Below are 16,605 nucleotides of genomic sequence, written 5' to 3'. Positions count from 1 at the left end.
TTATTAGTATTTGTATCACCGAAGCAAATTTTGCTACCGAAAAGGCAGGAGTCACAAATCTCTCTCTCAAGTAGATTCAGCTTTGTAAATCAGAATATTTATAATGGAGAGATTGTTCTGCCTTCCAACCTGCTTTCACCTATTTCCCCAGGCTTGTGATCCAGGTCTGGAGAGAATTTGAATAGGACTTTGCCTAAATAGAGAGATACAGTAGAGCATGGCTTGTGCATTGTTCAGTGTAGTGTTGGACTTTGTAAAACTGTGTCTGTTACCTGGTGGTTGTTCCTCCATTAAACAAAACAAGTTGACTTTGGCTAGGATGACAAGCAGGCTTGTAGCTGTTGTATGAAAAATGAAGCAGTAAAATTTCCCCATTACATTTTTTTAATTCCCTTGGTTAAATTTTTAAAAAAATCTCATTTTCTAGACAAGTCATGGTGGTCCATCTGGATTGGAGAAATAGCAGCTTCTACATTTGTTTAAAATATTTGTAGCTAATATTTAATTGTTCCCAGCCCTATGTGCAAAGGTACAAATATTGAATTCTGAAGTTGAGGCTCTGAAAACACCAAAACAAATTATTTTTCAGTTATTTGCTGCTCTCCTTAGATGATGGAGGTTTTGCCATTGACTTCTGTGAAGTCATGATGGGGCTCGTTTCAGAGAGGTCCTGCTGTTCTGTTGTCCTTCCAGTCAATGGTGGCTCTAAGAACTGCCAACTGAGAGTGCAAAGAGGGGGAGCACTGGGATGGGGCTGTGTTCATGTGTTCCTGTACTTACTTTTACAGCTGTTAGCCACACTGCTTATCCAGTATGAAAGGCTGAGAGGAATCCAGTCCTCTGGAGTGCTCATTATCTTCTGGTTTTTGTCTGTGCTCTGTGCCGTGGGGCCCTTGCGGTCAAAGATCATGACTACAACAGCACAGGTAACAAGCCATCCTTGTTAGCACTTGGAGAAGGGGAAATGTAGCATCCACATCTGTGTGTAAAGAATGAATCACCCCAGTTTGGAGTCAGATCTGAGCCCAGGTTTTGCCAGAGAGAGAGTGGAGTGTGGTTCTGTTGTCTTGACTGAGACGTGTGTAACTAGAAGGGAACTGGTTGTCTCAGGCAGTGTCAAAAAGCAGATTTTGCTTAGCCCAGGGCTATACTGATAACCTGACAGACATAAGAGAGAGACACCAACACTGTGTATATGTGAACAGACTCCTGTCTTTTTTTATCGCTTTCCCTTTGGCAGCCTTTTGCTTAAATGGCGATGGGTAATAATCAGAGAGGGCACATTTTGATATGCAAAGTTCCTTTGCTGCTTAGACAGCTTGGCCACATTAGGCAACTCCATGGGCTTCCTTATGTCAGTGCCTGATGTACTGAGGACAGCATTTTGACTACTGGGGCTGGAAATAGAGAGAAAGTTGGAGGGAGAGGAAAAAAAAACCTGGGCTGTTATGATTCCTGTTTGAAAACATGGCATGTTCTCCCACACTAAGAAACTTGTTGAGTTTTTCACAGAAACAAATTTCACTAAGTAGGGCAAGGCAGATTGCTCCAGTGATTAGATCATCAAAGCCTGGGAGAGAAAAAGAGTGCTTGGAAAACATTAGGATTATTGCTTCTCCTCAGTGAAATCAGTGTTAATTCTGTTTGGTGATTTCCTGTTTTTATTCTTGCTTCTCTGTAATATTAGCAGCATTATCCTGTTCACAAGGATTTTCCTTTAGCAGGCTGTTTGTAAATATTCCAGCAGAGACTGAATTAAACCTTAACTGAGAACCTGGGCAGAACTTTATCAGATAATAGCTGCAATCTGGTGAGACCATTTCAAACACCAGTTAGAGGCAGCTTTAATAAGTGAAAATATTGGACTGTCCATGTTTGAATCCGTAATCATCTTGAAATTGTTGGTGCAGAGCCTTAGAACAAGTCTGGATAACATTTCTCCTCCTGTGACTGCCCAGAACCAAATACTCCTTCTTTTCCACTTTAAGTTTAAACATTAAGTGAACATTAATGAGGACATTCAGAATAGCATTAGGGCATGAAAGAGTTGTATAAAGGACATACCCTCACAGCAAGAAGTTTTAGGTAAACTGCAGACTCATGATTAGGAAAGGAAATATCTCTAGATGGAACTCGCATTATGCAATGCAGTGGTTTTTCTGCAGCTTCTTCTGAAAGTATTTAACACTCACTGCTTGTCAGTGACAAGATATTAAAGTAAAAGGATGCTCTCTGATCTGGGTTGACAACTGCTATGCTTAAGGCATGATTGTGCAAGAACCCCCAGAGATAATTTAAAAGGATGTTATGTAGACCTGATTCCAGAGGGTGTCTGCATGCAGTGAAGGTGTATAAGCACTTTGAACTTGATATGATTTAATGAAAAGCTTGCAGATAAGCATGTTCTTAGGCACTTGTCAGAGTACAAGCATACTTCTGTGAGATAATTCCCGCTAGGAACTGCTTTGCAGTATTCAACTGTAGAGGAAGAAAGGAATTGCCAAAAGAAGCAGTGAAAAAGTAGAGAGAGAGCATGGGGAGCTTGGAAGTACAATAAAACAATCATTTACAGTGTTTCTTTTCCCTCTAGGGCCATGTAAATGAAAGGTTCAGGTTTACCACATTTTACATCTACTTTGCTTTGATAATCATTGAGTTGATACTTTCATGTTTTAAAGAGAAGCCTCCATTTTTTTCTCCTGTTAATAAAGATGCTGTAAGTATTTTTCTCTTTGCTTTATTTGGATTTTACGGACTGTATGGTGTTTTGAGAGTTTCTGAGAGTTTGAGAGTAGTGAGAGTACTTGTCATTTAGAGCAGCTTTGGATTGTCATAGAGATGGCAGTACTTAGTGACCCTCTTACAAAACACTGGGTTTGGAGATTAATATTGGGGTTTGGAGTCTTTTTCCATTATCTGTGTCATCAGAAATGACTTGAAGCTGTGTAGTAAAAGCAGCTCTTCTGCTTGCTGCTTCACAGCAGTGTAAATTACATTTATGAGCATTGAAGTGTAATAATAACTGTTTCAAGAGGGTTTTTTGAGGATATGATGCTCTACTTGCTTAACATTCATCTCAAATTAGCAAAAGTCTGTGAGGTTTGTTTTAATAAATGAGTTCTATATGTGTTGAGAACAGATATGAAAAAACATTAATAACAGAAGATATTAGTGGTATCACAGGTTAAATTTCTTCTCCAATTCAAAAATAATCTCTATAATTGGATTTATGTTTGAACCAAACTGAGAGAGAAGTTGAGTTCATGTCCTAAAATGAACATCACAGAAACTGCAGAATGACATTTCACTTTATAGGTGTGATTTAAAGGCAGTATATGAAGCAATTTTTAGATGTAAAAGGAGTTCAGTGTGACATGTGAAATTAAAGAAATCAATTTTATGTCTCATTAGGACATAGGTATGTACATGTAATATACCATATAATATGCCAAAAATTATCAAAATAGACTGTTGTTGTATTAAAATAATGGTAAATGTCTTGCTTTATTTCTTTTTTGCTTTCCCCCCCATAAATTCATTATAGAATCCTTGTCCAGAGTTGAATTCAGGCTTCCTGTCAAGATTGACATTTTGGTGGTTTACAAGGTGAGTTTTCTCTTCAAGCTGAGAAACCCAAAACCTGCTTGGGATCTGTGTTGCACAGAGTGAGCAGTAGAGAGGTTTTCCTTCTGTGAATAGTTGATGTTGGATTCTCTTTCATCCACAATGGTGTCACCACTTTGAGCTTTGCCTTTTTAGAAACACAGAGCCCAAACTTTTTCTCTGCAAAGTGTGGCAGCAACAGTATCATGACAAATAGGATGTGCAGCCTGGCTGTCCTCAACACATGCTGGAATATAAACCAAGGTGTAGCTCTGTGCTCCACAAAATAAATTGTGGCAGCCTTTCACCCAGCTGAGGGTGCATTTTGTTTCCTGTTGAGGTTCATGGGTGAATGCTTTTTTATAAGGACATTTTCTGTGCAAAGGGGAAGGTAAACTGGGTTATGTATATTAAGTGACTGCCACCAGCTGAGGCCGCAGACAAAAAATATGTGTATCAAAGATGCAAATTTGAGATTGGGCCTGCTACTCCGTTATAAAGAAGTGGAACAGCTGTCAAAGGTCGTGTTAAGACCCAGTTTTCCCACAGCGGTTGAGGTCTTCATCCTTCCACCCATGTAACTTTATTGTCCTGGTAACAGCCCTGTAAAGTTTTTTTAGTGAGAGGATGAGAACTTTTTAAACTTCCAGAATGTTCAGCTTCCCCAGTGAGATTCTTGGCAACTAGGCTGTTTGTATCCCTTGACAAAATTCCCCTTACAGCTGAGGAACTGTAGTTTTCAAAAAGATCTGATTTTCCTTTAACTCCAGTGAGCTCCACTTTTGCATTTTGTTCACCTCTGACAGTTATTCCAGATCGACTTTATTATTTTCACTTCTAAAGCTTCACTGTTTCCATTTGACACCACTATTTCATCCAAATGCTTCTGGTAGTTGGTTTTTATTGTCCTTTTTTTTTCTGAAGTGGTGTTTTCAATAAAATACATGTAATTAGAAATACATCATGTCCTTTCCTTGATTGCAAACATCAATAAAAGGAACAAAGGGCGATAATTATTCTCCCATCTCCCTTCCTGTAGAGTATCTTCTTGCTTTTGTTAGCTTAATAGTCCTTGAGTCACTGGCAATGCTTTAAGTACTGTTTTCCAGACTGAATTGGACTTTTTCTCCATGTGCAGCATGGCAATTCATGGCTACAAAAGGCCTCTCGAAGACAAAGATTTGTGGTCACTGAACGAAGATGACACTTCAAAAACTATTGTGCAACGACTGAGTAAAGAGTGGGACAGAGAAAAAGCAGAGTGCAAACAGTAAGTGCACGAACAAGCTTGCAAACTTGAGAGATTTATCTGAGTCCCTTCAACACTCATAAGTTGCTCATCCATGAAAATGAGCCAAGTTAAAATGCACCCTCCACTTCAACCTTTCTGTTCTTCACTCATTAACAGTCAAACTTTCTTACTTTAGTATGTCTAGGCAGAGGCAAGCAGGAGCCCTGTGGGGCTTGTGTGCCATCAACACACTTTTTAGGTGCTTAAAATCTCCGTGGGCAGGTGGTGCCACTTTCCATGTGGAGAAGGACTGGGGATGTGTGAGGTGAGGAGAAGCTGTTGAGTTGGTTGGGTTGTAGAAAATTAACAACTTTTCACCACTGAGCTGGTAGTTCTCTTGTAACTGCATAATTGCATCCCTCCCAGGCATGTTAGAGCACAGCTTCTGGGCGCATAAACCAAAAGGAATTTCTCATCATCTCCATCATGAGTTTTTTTGGCCTGGCATTACTTTAGCCTTAAGGCTCTCAGCAGTGAGCAAGTCTTCACTTCCCAGTAGTGAAAATAAACTCAAAACATGTGAAAGGCAGGAGGAGAGGAGACATTCCACTTCATTGCTGAGATCCTACTGCTGTTGCCTAGAAAACTAGCAGCAAAATTGTCCTAGTCTCTGATGGAAATGGGATGAGGGTCAGAACTTGCATACAGCTATACCCCTGCTTGAGAGGATTTCCTTCTTATTGCATGTTCTGTCCAAATCTAATCTTTAAAAATTATCTATTGTGCAACTCTATTTCCTTCTTGCACTATTTGGTGTCCAAAATGTTTCCAAGCAAATAGATGTGATAATAGTGTGTTTCAAATGAAAAATGTCAATAAGGAGGAGGCCTGTGCTTCCACTTCCTTTCATTGTGGAGATTTCTTCTCCATATGGAAGCCTTCCTCTGTTCTCTTTTGTGCATGTCCTTGCCAAACTGGAAAGACCCTGTTATTTGATAATATTGGGAGAGAATTGTAATTTTCTTGGCAAGGCTAAATATGATGTGGAGAGTTTCACTTTGCAGCTAAAATCTGAAATATTTCCAGCATTAACAGCGGCAGCCAGTGGTCTGCATGGGTGTGTTATAATTCTACTTCAGGGTTTATTATTGGGGTTTTTTTTTTCATTGTCTTAATGTCTCTGTTTTTATGGTGTCAAATAATGTGCATTGTCTGGGTTCTGGTCTTTTTGCACAGACATAGATCTTACTCCCTCAGGCTATTTTACAGTAAGAGCATAGCCATCGTGCAGGAGTGCATGGGGTCCAGGAAAACTTTTACTAGGAAACCAGAAACGGTGCCTGGAGTTTTGTCAGGGGATTCATTGTCTTTTGGAAACTATTCATACAAACTGGGGCTAGTTGGCAATGAATTTAGCCATAAATTATGAGTCATATTTAGCTCAGGTAAAATTCTGTGGCGACTGTATTAATGATTCTAAGATAGGGAAAAGAGCAAAAACAAAGCAAATCACTGTACTCCAAATTGCTGGGTTTCATGGAACTCTGAAAGCTCTGCTTATTCTTCAGTTATAAGTAGACATTCTTTATTACTTCTGGTGAAATAACATTCGTGGTAGTTGCTTGTGAGACATTGTAAATACTTTTTTTTCCTTTGAATTCTCATTAAATCTGCTCTGAGCAAGCTTTTATGACATTAAACATGCTGTGTCAATTTGTACACATGTTGAAAGTGTGATGAAAAATATTTGTAGTGCACATAGTAATTTATTTTTAAAAACTTAATCAGTTGCAGCTCTGACATAGCTAAAGCTTTTAACTTGTTTTGTGGTAATGATTATCACATTTCTGTTGTTCCCAAACCTTTTTTGCTTCACAGCTGTCTTGTGAGTTCCTGTTAAATAATCACTAAAAATTCAATTGTTTCTAGTGAGTTACAGGAGAGACCAGCGTGGATTTAAAATGTTACTATAGATAATACACAAAAAGCACAAAGAGTATTTTTCCTTTCTCTTGCTCTCTTTGCTTATACGGCTGAAGTTTCTAGTCACTCACTTTACTGATAAGTGCAGTTTCTTCTGAGAAAGTTAGGGCTGTGCTGGATGGAGAAGAGAGAGCTGGAATGGATTTTCCCTCATTTTTAGTTAGCTTCTCAGTTTAGAGACTGTCTTTATGAAGATATGTTGAAGATGCAGGGTCTTGTCAGCACCATTGAGAAACTGTGTGTTTTCCCATGAGATAAATCGTTACCTATTATCTGCCCTGCTCTAAATAATGGCAACCAGACACATGCTCTTTGCTTTGATGAAAAGCTGGATGTGAGCAGTCCCACACACTGCTGAAAACCTGACCTCACCTAACTACTGGCAGTAAACACTAAAAGTGCATTTTCTCCCTTTGCAACTCTTAGCTGCAAGAGAACCATTGCTTTGCTGTTAGCTCAGTGTAATAAACATTTTTAATAGCACAAAGTCAGGGGCAAGTAGTCTTGTTTCTTCAAATCCTTCGATGAGTTTAACAGTCTGGTTGCCAGAAAAACAAGGCTTTGCTCATGAACTCTCCAGGTTTGTACTGGAAGACAAAGACAACACTGTTTGTTCCTGTCTGGAGGGAAAATAAATTGTCTGGTTTAAGTCCTCCCCCTGCCCTCAAGCTTTATTGCAAAGACTTTGGGATTTGCAAATGGCGTTTTCTGAAAGGATGTGGACAAGTTTATACTTGTGGACTGTTAGCCACAGTGATCATAGTGAATGCTCTCAGGCTGTTGGAATTATTTGACTCTGCAGCTAGTCAACTCCAGAAATCGTCACAGTTTTATGAAAAATCCCAAGTTCAACCTTGATAGTATGTACAAGTTATTTTTCAAATGCCTTCTGGTAAATATTCACTGTTTTTAGGGTGTCTTTTCCATCTGTTTTTTCTTGTAAGCTTATGTGCCCCAGATTAATTTCCTTCTCCTTGTTCCACCTGGACTTAACTTTCCTGTCTGACATTCAGGAAATTTTTCTCTAGTCCCATAGCTCCCAGGAAACAACAGCAACTTGATACTTTCTGGTAGAAGAGTTGCCAGGCTGATGTTTGAGTGCAATTCATGGAGGAAAATAATTTCCCAGGGCATACCCTTTGTTGATGGGCAACAGAAGTCAGGCGCCTAAACCCCAACGGGGCTTCTGCAAAACATACCTGGAGCCCTGGAGAGTAGTTTGAGCATGTTGGGCCCATTTTTCATCAGTCAGTCTAAAAGAGCATGTGAAAGAGTTACTTTTGTTAGCTTATTTGGCAGATGGAGAGAGGCAAAAAGTATGAAAGGAATCCTAGAATCCTGGAATCATTAAGGTTGGAAAAAGCCCTAACGATTATTCAGTCCAATGGTTAACGAAATGGTTGCAGATAAACAGGGTTTAAATGCCTTAACTGTCAACTGAGTAAAATTTAGATAACTAAACCCAAGGTTTCTGTCCTGGAAGAATCTGGACAGCTGTGGTCCAGATCTTGGGGATGGCCCAGCTTTTAAGGTCCTGTGGTTTGTACTCAATTTCAAGTTTGCAGGAATGCAAAACTTTGTATTTTGAGAGTGCTCTGCCTGCTGCCATGCCTGTCTCCCCAGGGAGATTCAGTCTTCTTCTCTGGAAGCAGCTGTGTGATCTTTCAGGGTAAAGGTTTAGCACAGCTACTGATTGAACAATGAACACAGGCTCAGAAGGAGTAGGTGAGGGTGCCTTTTGTGGGATGTCCATAGCACTTCTTTGAGGATTCCTGTACAAGAAATTGGAGATCCAAAGTCAAGTCTGTCCTCTAAGGAAGTCCAGCCTTCCTCTCCTCCTCCTTTGGGCCACATTCTCATTCACGGTGATTGATTTTCTGGCCTGTGGATTGCACCCCATAAATACTGTAGAAAAAAAAGAAAGGAAAACAAGACTCAGTTGCGCAAGAGTGGCTGATCCTGAGCAAACCTTGATGGTGTTGGTCAGTCTTGCTGTTGGTCAGTAGCAGAGGAGGGTGCAGACTTTGGGGTGTTCCTGCAGTGCCATTCACACAGGGCAGTGCCATTCTGGTTGTCAGTTGTCTCCTGTCACTTGTTTTGTTTCCCTAGGAAAGAGGATGTGTCATACATGAAGAAATCGAACCATGTGCTGAATCATGTTGATGGCAGCCCAGAGGAAGCAGAAGTCCTGATGAGAGACAAAAAGCACAATAGGAAACCTTCCCTTCTCAAGGCTTTGTTGAGGACCTTTGGACCGTATTTCTTAATTGGCTCCTTCTTCAAGCTGATACAAGACCTACTGTCTTTTGTCAACCCTAAGCTATTAAGGTCGGTTTACTCTGTGAGTAGTTTCTATGTGCAATCTCTGTGGAGGCTTGGCTTTGGCACAGGGCATTTGTTTTTGAAATGCAGAGTTAGTTTCCCTCACAGTGCCACATGTGTATGCTCCCTCGCCTTCCCCCTGCAATGCTGTGAGACACGAGTTCTTTGTTGTGGACTCGCTGTAAATTGGAGGAGCTTCACTGAAATGCTCCATTTGTAAATCTCCCATCACCAGTGGGCAGCTTTGAATTACAAATTACCTGTTGCTCCGTGATTCGGTCCAAAGCAATTTCTCCCCATTTCTAAAGGATTAGCCGTGAAATCGAAGTGAAGCAGTGCTGTCTGGATCCAGTGGCCTCTGGACATCTGGTATCCTCATGTGTGGGTGGTGGTCGCAGCTGTGGCATGATTTGATGTGCAGATGTGTGATGCTCCAGTATTTGGTGCTCTGGCCATGCTGCTGTCATCTGGGAAAGGTTTTGGACCATTTAGATGAATTCATGTGCTCTTAGTTGTGTTCAGCAATGAGAAAGTGAGAGGCATGGTTGCAGTGAATTTCCACATGAAAAAAAATTATGGTTCTATTAAAAAACCAACAGAGAAGGAGGTTATGAGAGAAGTGGTCTATCCTCAAATTATCTTTGTATGAGGAACACCTCTACCTCCCATCTCCAGGGGGGTTAGCTGCTCAGCCTGATCCATAAAGGAATTACCACAATCCCCACATTTTTTTCTCTATTAGTATTGTTCTTAAAGTGAGGTATTTGCCAGATAATCATTAACTAGGAAGAAAACAATAGTGAAATTACCAGCATTTCTGTCTAACAATTATTAATGGAAAAGCGTATAGTCCTGTTAATTCATGAGAGAGGAATGGGACTTGGGTGGGGGTCACAGGTGGATGTAGGGAAAGGGAGAAAAGCAGGCCCTGCTCCTATCTGAGTAACTCTTAAAATAACCTGTTTTCTGAGACCATGTTGTTCTGTGGGTGGTTTGTGAAAGAAACCAGAAATTTGCTAAAGAGGGTTTGACCGAGTATGGTGACATTTAATAGCCGACAGTCTGTCTTCTCCCAGAGCCCCTGCTGAGGAGGAGGCTGCTGACTGCCTCCTGAGAACACATTAAGTGTAACCTATTCTGGGAATTTCTCAAATTTGCATGAATTCCTGAATACGTTTCAGTGATATCTCAAGGCATATTATGGTGAATTTCTTCTCAAGTCTAAATTCCTGCAGTCTGGGAAAATGCCCTTCTGACAGTAAGGGAAGATGAAAAAGCCATGGCTGTCTGGCAGACTGCATGTAAGACAGTTTTGTGTTTCTAAAAAGATTGGTGAATCCCTGGGATTACCAGGAAGAGGTTTTCCTGAAGCTGTTCCCTTTTGCAGCGTGAATGAATGGAGCAGTGCAGAAATATGATTTCTCTGGACTGGAAGAAGATGTAGCAACCTCATGCTTCTGCTACAAAGCTTTGGTTGCCTGATTTGTAGTTTCCGGGTCCATTTTTGTCCTGCTGATTGTTTGAGCCATGAAGCCGAATCTCTTATTTCTCCTATATTTTGACAGTTCAGTATTCTGGTCAGTAGGCTGAAATCACAAATGTGATTTTTGAGAGCACTGGACACTGCCATGTGTCACTCTGCTTGTTTGCTGTGTGCCAGTGTGCAGCTCTGGCAATGAGAGCAGCTGTGAGGTGTAAGAAAGGGCTTATCAATAAAAGATGCTATAGCCAGCTTAATGGGACCATTTTACCAAAAAAAAAGTAGGAGTGAAGGACTCTTTATGCATCCATCCAGGAGGATGCCTTTTAATTTAGCTATTTTTTGTGGGAAAACACCCCAGGCAGAAGCACTCAGGCTGCTTGAAGAGGATTTGGGTAGGAAGCTGGTTTTGCCTGCTCTGCTGCACTCCCTTGCTCTGTCCTATCATTCACCTCTTGCCCTGGGGGGCTGCCTCACAGAGCTCAGACAGTGTGCCGTGTGTTTAAACCCTGAATCTCAGGGGAAACCAAGAGTTTCCCTTCATATTTCATTTCCAGGCTCATTTACAAATGGACTTTCTCACTGGCAGAGCTGCAGGTTTTGCTGTTGGATGTTTGCAATGTCGTTTGACTGAAATCATAGCTCAGCCTGTGTCCTGGAGAGCTGTTTGCTTTTTGTGGTTAGGGAGAGGATGTGGCAGGATGCTGTAGTTGGGAGAAGCTGTGTTACGCCCCATTAAATTTGCTGCATGGTTTAAAAATTTTTGTTTCTTTTTCCTTTTCCTTCCCTACTCTGCTGACAGTGTATTAATCGGCTTCATTAAGAACAAAGACGCCCCAGCCTGGTGGGGGTTTTTGATTGCAGCTCTGATGTTTATCTGTGCTGTGCTGCAGACACTCATCCTTCACCAGCACTTCCAGTACTCCTTGGTTACTGGCATGAGGCTGAGGACTGGGATCACTGGGGTGATATACCGAAAGGTAAGGCTGGAAGCATTTTGTGGCCTGGAGCACCAGCCAGGCAGGTGTGCTCAGTTCTGACATATTTAGGGAAGGTCAGGCATGTTGGAGAGGAGTAGCCTCCTGGAATGTAAAAGATTGGAAGTTTGGTGAGTTTTTAGGGGTACCTCTTTCATACTTAACAGAATTTTCCAGTGATCAGTACTGTAATATGGGTGTTCTGGTAGGTTACTAGACATACCAGTACTGGTTCACTTTAAATGCTGAAAGAGGAAAGACTTAGATTAGATGTAAGGAAGAAATTCTTGCATGTGAGGGTGGGGAGGCCCTGGCACAGGGTGCCCAGAGAAGCTGTGGCTGTCCCATCCCTGGAAGTGTCCAAGGCCGGCTTGGACAGGGCTTGGAGGAACCTGGGATAGTGGAAGGTGTCCCTGCCCATGGCAGAGGGGTTGGAACTTTAAAGTCCCTTCCAACCCAAACCATTCCACAGTTTGGAAGAGGGATCCAGGAGAAGAGCATGTTTATGCTTTAAGTGGATTAGACCCAACAAGTTTTTCTTCAGAGTGCTACACACTGCTTGAGCTGGAGATGCTCATAAGCAAAACCATTTCATGAACTCTTGTTCCTTGGAGATGAAGAATTGATGTAGGTGAATTATTTTATTCTTTTTGGAGACACGTGTTCTTGGACAGTGTTGTTCTGCTAATAATTGAGGCTTTGTTCTCCATGTGTATCAAAATTGTGACTGCACTGAAACTCTCTCCCTTGTCAGTCCTTAGCCATCACAAACTCGGCAAAGCGCTCATCTACTGTTGGAGAAATTGTCAACCTGATGTCAGTGGATGCCCAACGTTTCATGGACCTGATGACTTTCCTGAACATGTTGTGGTCTGCACCACTCCAGATACTTCTAGCTTTGTATTTCCTCTGGGAGGTACAGACATTGTCACAATTTTAGTCACAATTCATCTAAATGATGTGCAGCCTCTTTATTTTTCCTTTTTTTTTGATTTGTCAATTTGACCCTCTACTGCATTTTTTACAAACTTTAAGTGTCCTGTAGTAAAATAGCTTTTACTGCTGTACACCCTCACTTAGTGTCTTAATTATTTTGTTCAGCTGATAGGCTAGATGGGCATTTGAAACAGAACGTTTCCTTTGTCTTTCCCCTGTCCTTGCTCCACTTTGATAGGCTCAGTCTTGGACTCTTGTTCCCAGCAGTAGATACAAATGAGAGCTTGAGGGAAGTGGTTTAGAGATCAAACCAAACAAAAACTTGGACCTAGGAAATGTCATGTCTAGAGATTATATCCTGCTACATAAAGAAGTTTTGTGCAAGTCAGCGTGAAACAAATCTCGCCTGGAATAGCCATAATTTTTCATTTACTACAGTGACATTGTTTCATGTTTATTCCAGGTTGAGTTTGAGCCCTGGCTTTCAGACTTGTTTCTGTGCAATTAATGTCTTTTACTGCATAAAACAGTAGCACCAATTTTACCATAATGATTTTGACTCAAAAGCCATTAAATTGCAGCACTGCTCTGAGTTACTGCTCTGCTGGAAGCTGAGTTCTGGTGGCCAGCAGTTTGTATGCTTGTACTCACTCTGAGGGTACTGGGTTAATTCCGTAATTACAGTTACCTTTGTCGGAGAAAAATCAAGAGAAAAATTCCTATCACTGATACAACAAGGAGAAGAATTGTAATTATTGTTATTATTGTTATTCAGAGTGGTTCCTGTCCTGTTTTTCTGTCTCCTCTTCACAGTTGCTCTGTGGAATCACAACACTCCACTGGGATAAGCTCAACTTGTCAACATTGATTTCTGTTTCTATCACTTACTGTTGTTTTACTGCTGACTATACGGAACACTCGCGTACAACAACTTATTCTTTCTTTTTTAAACAAGACTTTAGGGCCTTCTGTGCTGGCTGGAGTTGCTGTGATGGTCTTACTTATCCCATTTAACTCTGCAATAGCAATAAAAACCAGGGCATTCCAGGTAAGGTACCAGCAGAGGAGGTAACGTTATATGAATTGACAGCTGTGCTATGAGAAATGAAGACATCAGGGGTTGTTAATAAGATGCCATTTGCAACAATTTACTTATGAGTAGGAATGTACTGATATATTTAATAACTGTATCATCTTAGATACTTTTTCCATAGTGAATTGAGTGCAATTTAAAGGAAAAGTATGTCACTGAGCCAGTGGCTTCTTCATACCCCTGGAGCAGCTTTCGGGATTAGCAAGAGGTGTCTTTGTCTCCATATCCCTTCACCTGGTATCTTCCTCTAGGAGTATCTAGAGAAAGGCAAATAAATACTGTTCTGTAAGCTGCAAATGAATGTTTTCAGAGGTGGCAGCTAAAACCTGACAGTTTGAGTTTTATGCTAAAAGCCAGTGTCAATGTTCCCTGCTACTGAGCTGGGCCACATTTCATTTATTATCTTAAGGTAAAATGATGCTTTATTCCTTTCTTTGTAATCTTAGTTGTCTCTAGTCAGGTAAAGCTGAAAAAATACCGATATAACAGTGCCCTCTGGCTTTGTGCTAGAAAAAAATCCAAAAATTGGCTTGTGCTATGCAGCCTATCAGACTGTTTGGAAGATTAAAAAAGAAATAAAAAGTCAATCTGTTGGTGTAAAAAAGGTGAGAGTTGAATATAAATTATGACATTTAAGCACAGCCTTAGTAACAGAGTGATGTTATTATATGCCTTAAAGAGACATACAAGTTTTTGAATCTCTTGGATGCTGACATGTTAGTAGTAACATTCCTTTTCTCCCTTGCCCATTATGAGATGCTCCGAGCTGCGTGACTTACTGTGTGTATTGTGTGAATTTTATCTATAAATTTGACCGGGAATGTTTTTATTTTAATAACTGAATGAAACACTATTTTAATACATAGGAAAAACAATCCTAGGAGTAGCCACAGTTTTCAGGGGATAAGAAATAAAACTGTGCAAAGAAGGAAGAAAAAAAATCTGAAGAAATCAAATGAAATGGTTGGGTAGTATTTTTGTGAAGTGACTGAACCTTTCTTTAAGATGTTTTAAAAATTTAGCTTGTAAGAGTGAAAATTAGTTGAAAGCTTTTGTACTCTGCTTTCCAGGCATTTCCTTTGATTTCTCCGTGTCTTTGGAGATAGACTTTAACTTGCACAATAAGCTGATAACAGTCTGGCTTTCTGTAATTACCTTTTGGTCCTCTTCAAAAATAGCCTGAGGGCCACCACAGCTGTGAGACATATGTTGAAAACTCTCCTGTGGTCCTGGCTGTGACTCTCTGTCTCCTGTGTTTACCAATAACTCAGGTGGAACAAATGCGATACAAAGACTCCCGCATTAAATTAATGAACGAGATCCTGGGTGGCATCAAGGTGCTGAAGCTCTATGCTTGGGAGCCATCCTTTTCAGAAAAGGTCCTGGAGATAAGGAAGAATGAGCTGAGAGTTCTGAAAAAATCTGCCTATCTCAACTCTTTGTCCACCTTTGCCTGGATCAGCGCACCCTTCCTGGTAAATTAAATTTGCATGGCTCTCTAAGCTGTACAAGTGCACCCTTGAAAGATGAGTCTGAGGCTTTCTGCTTGCTAATGTGCATAGGAATAAAATGTAAAGTTTTTGGAGAAATTCTTCACATGCTATGATACAGAGTTCCCTGTTCTCGAGAGCCTTTTTGTTAATAGGTATTAAAGTATTTTATGATAAAGCCTGCCAGTGGAAGCTGGGAATAGCTGTCACAGGAGAATTTCCAACCACTTCAAAGTACTTCCCATAACAAATTGAAACTAGAATTTGAAACCTCAGAAAGATCTGTGAATAGTAAAAGAAACTATAATTGAGTCAGCGAGGACAATATCTGTCTTTGGCTCTCATTTCTACATTCATATTAGAGTGCTCTGCTTGTTTTAGTGAGAGAGGGAGTTGTTAAATTATTCTACAACTCAAAAAAGAGATTGATAAAATGTGAAAACTAAAGCCCAAATGATAATTTTACCAACTCTGAAATGCTTTTTCCTCAATTTTGTCTTTTCCTCTATTTTCCACTTGACTGGACTGTGATCCCTTTTGCAGAAAGGGTTTTGGTGAGTGAAACCACTCAGATAAGTCCGTGGTCAAAACTATTCCCAGACAACTTGTCTCAAGATCTAAGCCCAGCCCTGCAGGAATGATCTGAACAGCCTGGAGGTTCTGCCCCTTTCATGGCTCCTTAAAGTCACTGCACTTCCTTCAGTGCACATTCCTGTTCCTGCTCACTATGAGCTTGCTGCACAGGATGGTCCTTCCACAGTGGACGGCCCCTGTCTACAGCAATCCAGCAACTAACCTGGATTTCACTTCCTTCTCTATTGATTAGTGAGTCTCATTTGCTTCGCCTGCAGTTTACAATGGGAAAATTTGCTTGGGTGGAGCTGGAAGAAACCATGACCTGAAAACAGCTTTTCCTTTTTATTTACCCAAGTCCTGTAGTTCACCTCTTGACCCTCTTAGTTCATCTGAATGTAGCCACTAGAAACCTGAAAGTTTTTTTATTCTGTGTGCCTTTTTTCTGTACCAACTTGTCCATAGGACTTGTCATTCTTAAAGCATGTTGAAAAGGTCAGAAACAAGGAATTTTATTTCCACGATGCCTATCAGGATTGGGTGCTTTTAAAATGTCAGAATATACCAGACATCTCACAGTAAACTCCCTTTCTGGCTTTCAGGTAGCACTGACAACATTTGCTGTGTATGTCTCTGTGGATGAGAAGAATATCCTGGATGCAGAAAAGGCTTTTGTCTCCCTGTCCTTGTTCAATCTCTTGAAGTTTCCCCTCAATATGCTTCCACAAGTTATTAGCAACATTGCACAGGTAAGGAGGGCCTGGAGCACAGGTTGTTCTGAAAAACTTGAACAGAAAGAACATATCCTTGATTTCTGGAATGCAGAGATCCCTTGCATCTGCCTGTTAGCTGGTTATCCTTTTAATATCCTTTCTTTCTTACTATCCTGCATTGGAAAACCTGGTATCTTCTCAGTG

General features: G+C 40.7%; 1 protein-coding gene across 1 annotated transcript in view; it reads left to right on the top strand.

Moving 5' to 3' along the window:
• ABCC3 (ATP binding cassette subfamily C member 3) overlaps window positions 1-16,605 on the top strand; it is a 46,629-nt gene that overhangs the window by 13,519 nt on the left and 16,505 nt on the right. Inside the window, 10 exon segments of the mRNA XM_066200884.1 lie at window positions 789-926; window positions 2,591-2,716; window positions 3,545-3,606; window positions 4,742-4,873; window positions 8,927-9,145; window positions 11,422-11,599; window positions 12,351-12,512; window positions 13,488-13,580; window positions 14,897-15,100; window positions 16,291-16,437. Coding sequence (XP_066056981.1) covers window positions 789-926; window positions 2,591-2,716; window positions 3,545-3,606; window positions 4,742-4,873; window positions 8,927-9,145; window positions 11,422-11,599; window positions 12,351-12,512; window positions 13,488-13,580; window positions 14,897-15,100; window positions 16,291-16,437 — 1,461 coding nt within the window.

Source organism: Chamaea fasciata, unplaced genomic scaffold (assembly GCF_029207755.1).
Source record: "Chamaea fasciata isolate MVZ Bird 193981 ecotype frontalis unplaced genomic scaffold, bChaFas1.0.hap1 SCAF_19, whole genome shotgun sequence".
Taxonomy (NCBI): Eukaryota; Metazoa; Chordata; class Aves; order Passeriformes; family Sylviidae; genus Chamaea; species Chamaea fasciata.
Note: the sequence above shows the minus strand (reverse complement) of the source record. Positions and strands in the feature narration are given on the sequence as shown.